At 52.6% G+C, this 5,511-nt stretch overlaps 1 protein-coding gene across 4 annotated transcripts in view; it reads right to left on the minus strand.

Annotated features, from left to right (window-relative positions):
• The window catches only part of SAMD5 (sterile alpha motif domain containing 5), a 45,687-nt gene extending 40,588 nt beyond the window's left edge, over positions 1 to 5,099 (minus strand). Inside the window, exons 1-4 of one of the 4 annotated variants that reach the window (XM_083830247.1) lie at positions 4,643 to 5,099; positions 3,996 to 4,169; positions 3,101 to 3,617; positions 1,066 to 2,922 (exon numbers count right to left, since the gene is read on the minus strand). In XM_083830247.1, coding sequence (XP_083686373.1) covers positions 2,782 to 2,922; positions 3,101 to 3,617; positions 3,996 to 4,015 — 678 coding nt within the window. In that variant the 5' untranslated portion in view covers positions 4,016 to 4,169; positions 4,643 to 5,099 and the 3' untranslated portion in view covers positions 1,066 to 2,781. Of the gene's footprint in view, positions 1 to 1,065; positions 2,923 to 3,100; positions 3,618 to 3,995; positions 4,170 to 4,642 lie in introns of those variants that run through there. The other 3 variants (XM_083830248.1, XM_083830249.1, XM_083830246.1) reach the window with 3 other exon arrangements.
• Positions 5,100 to 5,511: the final 412 nt, after the last annotated feature.

Consider the following 5,511-nt stretch of genomic DNA (forward strand, 5'->3'; position numbering starts at 1 on the left):
CTGAAACAGAAGGCTTGGAGTATTAAGGAACATTACCGACATGGAGAAAAAAACTGGACTCAGTAGAGATCTTCTCAGTTACAGTTATATTCCTTGGTTTACATTTGAAAAATATAAAAGATTCAATTTGAGGAAGTGAGGTCTTAGGTTCTAATTCTCCTGGAAATAATCAAGATGGCTTGCGATAATTCTCCATGTCTGAAGTCGCCCACACACATGGCTTGAATTCAAAGTCTGCACGTCTTTAAGAGATTTATATTAAGCTGCACTAAGTAGTTGTTACTCATTTCTTCTGAGTGCGATCAAGCTAAGTTAAACTAAAATTTACCTTGCCAATACATTTCTATCCCTCACACTCTGTGGTTTCCCCCTTCATCTGAGAAAACAATAACACTGAAAGGAGACAGCAAAAAGATGGTTTAACATCTCATCATCCACACCTAGTACTCATTTTTGGTCTTTTGACAAGCCTGCAGCTCAGGAAGCTAGCAAAAGGATATAAACAAGGCAGAGGATCAGCACTTCCAGTTCCCAGGGACATTTTCAAATAAAACTCCAAAATTGTCTGAGAACTACATAATTGAACATATTAAATATTCCTCAGGAAACAAGAAAAATATATACATACAAATACACACAGGCATGCTCCTCTTTGTAATGCTCCATTCATAGACATTGAAAGTCTGCATGAAAAGATGGCATGGTCCATGTAAGCCATGGAGGGAAGGAGAAGGCTGGTTAGGAGCTCAGCAGCAGAGATGCAAACAGATGTTCAATAGTTCAGTGTCTAGTGCCCTGCTCCACACCAGCCACATGACCATCTGTAGACAGGTGTGTCTTTTGATAAATATATACAAAAAACTTGGAATACACCTGAAGCTGATTCTTTAATCTTATGCGCAGAAGAGAATACATCCAGTTTCTTTTGACATGCAGAGGTCTGTACACTGCATATTCTATATAAAAACATAATACAGGTTGCTGAAATTACAGCCACAGTTTTCTAAAGGATCTTTTTTTTTTTTTTTTTTTTTTTTAGAGAAACAATTACAATACAGCTCTTTCCCAAATGAAAGAATACAGTATTTCATTTCTCGTGGTCTACACAACATCCAACGAATAAGGCACGGTGACGTGATCTTTTGGTATTCCCTTTAAGCCGTTTTTGAGATGGATTGCTACAGTGGGTGGCATTCACAAGAACACATGTTAAGCAACACACATTCAAATCTTGCCAGTTTTATGGTTTCTTACAACACGCTTCAATGTGAAGTGATTCACATGAAGGAGATGGAGAAAACTTTTCTATTACTGTAAAAAAATGATGTTATATGCATTTATCGTCCAAAATAAACATGTTGACACCACAAGCTGAAATAAAACGAGGAAATTAAGCTTAGTTCCTCTTTCTACCTCAAAATGTTGCATTTACATTTCAACCCATTAAAGCTGAGTGACACTTTCTGTGTAAGATGAGCTTGTCCTGACAGCTAACCCACATTACTATCAGACCCATCAAATTAAAACAAGGTGAGCTCAAAAAGAAATCAATGCCAAAGATTTTAATTTCCTTGATGTCACATGCTGGCATCTTAGGAATGTTATAATTCCTATAGAGAAGGTAGAAAAGAGAGAAGGTAATGAAGCGAGAAGGCAGAAAATTCCTTGGTAAGAAGGAATTGATGACTGTGAATACACACAATGCTGAAAGAGAGAAGTGAAACAGTTGTGAAGGTGGGAGATGCACTGCAGCAGCACTGATAAGCAAGAACTTTTATGGAATTTTGTTTTTATATAAGACATGTGATAGTAATTTCAGAACGACATCAGTCCAATGGCATATCGCTTTCAAGGAAAAAAAAATCTCTCTGAAATGACACAGTAGGTTTTGGAAGATGCTGTACTTAGACTTGATGTATATGTTCAGGGATGTCTTTGGCCACCACCCTATCGGATTTGGTACATTGTCTCTGATAGGTCTCTGATTGCCTCTTCTTGAAACATCTGTCATCGGTCCGACATTACAGGAAGAAGTGAACAAATAAATATCTCAAAGCAGTCAACTGTGTTGTACTTGGGAAGTGACTAGTGGTCCTCTATTAAAAACAGGAGTCCTGAAACTTATTATCCTCTTAGCCTTATCATGAGCACCTCCACATTGTTAACCAAGTTGAATTTCACCCATTATTCCCACATCCAGGTCCCCTGCTGATGATGGTAATTCTCAGTTTTAATTCATCACAACCATAACTAATTCTAGAGACCCAGACCTGCAGACTTCCCCATCACCTTGCTTACATATCTTCTGGAAGTTTTTCCAAGGCAGAAAGTGCCCACAATTTCAAGGTCAACTGACAACTGCTCAGGTTTCCTGAAAAACCATTATCGAAAATACGGGCAACCTGGGTCATCAAACAACTTTCTGAAGCACTTCATTCTCAACTCTGAAGCAAACATGCATTTTAATACCTTATTTTCTTTCACAAATCATTTTCCCCTCCATGGCACTGCCCATTTAATTCTATAGCTGTATTCAACCTGCATATCTTATTTGCAGCAGGAAATCTACAGAAAACTTCAGACAAAACAATTTCTACCTTCCGGACCACATTAACCTTATGCTTTAATCTTTCCAGAAGATAAGAATTAGGTGAATGTCGGGGTTTTATCAAACTGGAATACACTTTTCCGAGACCTGCACTTTTCCGGCCTTTCAGCAGAACGTGTGTCCTGAACACAGACCGACTCATGCCCGGGGCAGCTGACGCATGGTTTTGACATTCACTGCTCACTTCCATCCCCTAGTAAATAAACGCGGGCAACAGGAGCTGTTCCTCCAGCCACAAGGCTGCTTCCTTCGGGAGCCACTTCGCCAGCAGGACCTGACACTAGCCTGCTACCTGTAAGGGCAGGCGAGGGCAGCTATCACCCCCCAACACAATGGAAAAGTTGCAGAAGGCAAAATAAATAAATAAAGCAGAAAAAAAAAAAAAAAAAAAACACCCAAAGCATCTCGTAGGTGGTCCTGTCAATCCTTGCCTTCACACCCAAACTGGACCGGAGCCAAGGGCCCGGCCAAAACCCCGAAGAGCGGTCTTACCTTGTTGGAGTAGGGGGGCTTGCTGAGGTTGATGCCGTCGCGGACGAGCTTGTCGCGGATCATGATCTTCAGCTTGAGCCGGGGGTAAGCAACCAGCCCCCCCCGGCCGGGGCGGTGCCGGGGGGCCGCCAGCCCCGGCCCCGACGGGGGGCGGCCGGTGTCGGGGGGCGCAGGCGGCGGCTCCAGGGTGAAATAGAGCCCCGCCGCCGTCTCGGCCGCCTCCTTGAGCCGCCGCACGGCTTCGTGGATCCGGCGGCGGTGCTGGGGCACGGCCACGCCGATGGCATCCAGGTCCGGGTCCCCGATCTGCTTGCACACCTCCAGGTCGTCGTAGCCGTTGTCGACGAAGGACTCGGCGTACTGGGGGAGCTGCAGGGTCTTCAGCCACTCGTACACGATGTTGGTGCACATGCTGGCTCCGCGGGGACGGCGACCGCAACTTTCAGCACCGGAGCCAGCCTCCCCCCGGCCGGAGGAAACAGGGACACGGCCAGGAGCCGCGCCGCGAGTCGCGGGGCTCGGGAGCAAGGTCAAGAAATGAACACCCACCGGGGAAAAAAGAAAAAAAAAAAAAAAGAAGAAAAAAGCAAGCCACAAATCCCTAGAGCAGATCAGCGGGGCATCGACAGCGCTGCCGAGCGAAGCCCTCCCGCTTCTTCCTCCTCCTCTGCTGCTGCCACCAAGCGCCGCCGCCCGCTGCCACCGGAGAGGGGAGGCTCGGGCGAGAGCGAAGCCAAGTGCGAGGGTGCATCCCCTAAAATCCCCAGCCGCTGCCGCACAACATCCACCCACTTTCTCTGGAAGTAATTCGCCGGCGCTGTCCTTTTTTTTTTTTTTTTCCCTCTCCCCCCCCCCTTCCTTCCAGCGTTGGTTTCTGTTCCAGCTCCCGTCTCACCTTCCCGTGCTCTGTCGCATGATGAATCCGCTCCCTGCGTGGGGCCGGTCACGCCGGGCGAGCAGGATCCCGTTCCCTCGCCCAGCACAGCTCCCTTCTTTTCTTTTTTTATTACTTCATTTTTATTTTTACGTCCTTTCCCCTGTCACTGCCGGCAGCGGGTGCACACGGCTCCTTTCGGATTAGGATTAAAAAAAAAAAAAAAAAAAAAAAAAAGGGATAAGGAAGGATCCCGCTCACTTTCCCAAGTTACTTTCCCCGCTGCCCTTCATCCCTGCCCCGGGATGCCGGCATCAGGCGCCCGGCCGGCAGCGAGCCCCCCTCCTGTTCCCCCAGCCCCGGGCGGGCAGGCAGCCGGACACAACTTTTATCCCCTTTATCCCCCTTACCCTCTCACCCCCCTTATCCCCGTTATCCCCTGTTGTCCTCTGACCCCCCCCGGCCGCTGCCCCGTGCTGCTGGCGGTGCCGAGCGGGCGGCCGGGCTCCGCGCATCCCCCGGCGGCAGGGCCGGCCCCGGGGCTGCCGAGCCGCCCCCCGCAGGTCGCTGCCGCCTGCCCCGCTGCCTTGGCGGAGCCTCCCCGGCCCCCCCCGTCAGCGGGACCCCTCTGCGGAGCCCCCTCCCTGCCGGCTCCTCCTTCCCCCTACCCCTGGGGGCTTCGGGTGGCTCCTCCGGCTCCTCCCGGCGCGGCTTCTCCCCGCTCCTGCTCCTCCTCCTGTGCCGCCAGCCCCTGCCCCGCCGCCCTCACAACTTTACCCGCTGCCGGTGGTCGCGGGCTGACAGGCAGCCGCCGCCGGCCGCCCCCTCTGCACGGCACGGCACGGCTCGGCACGGCTCGGCACGGCTCGGGGCTAGGGCCAGGGGATGAGGCAGGGGCTGGGGATGGAGCTGGGGCAGCGGCAGGGGGTCTGCCCGCTCTCCGCACGCTCTCCCGCCGCCCCGTCCCCCTTGCGGGCTCGGCGCCGGCAGGACGGGCAGCGGCGGCTGGGCACCGCGTCCCGAGCGGGGCTGCTGGCGGGGACGAACCTCGCACCCCTCAGCCCCGTCCCCGCTACCCCCAGCCGGGGGCTGCCCGCTGCCGGCGGAGGCGCCTGAGGGCGGCCGCCGCTCTCCGGCCGCACCGCCGGGCTCGCGGCGCCCTCGCCAGGCCGCCGAGGGAAGCGCCACCGCCGGCTGCGGCCCCGCCGGGGCCAGGCGTCGCCCCGCCGCCCCGGGGGGACCCAAAGGGGCCGGGGGAGTCGCCTCGTCTCGGAGGGACCCGCGGCCGTGGCGCTACGGGGGGAGCGGGGCGGCGCCTGGAGCCCGCGGTCTCCTCACAGGAGGCTGTGGGCAGGGGGCATGGAGCTGGGGGCAGCCCGAATTAGGCTGCGGGGAGCTGCTGAGGGCACCCCTCGTGCCTCTTCCCTTTCATAACTCAGTTATTTTTAGTGGTAACAGGATTCCTGGGGGACCTCTGTAGCGGGTGGGCCCAGGTTTCTCCTGTGGACTTCGTAGCAATTCACCTCAGGATTGTTTA

Source organism: Anser anser (assembly GCF_964211835.1).
Source record: "Anser anser genome assembly, chromosome: 3".
NCBI lineage: Eukaryota > Metazoa > Chordata > Aves > Anseriformes > Anatidae > Anser > Anser anser.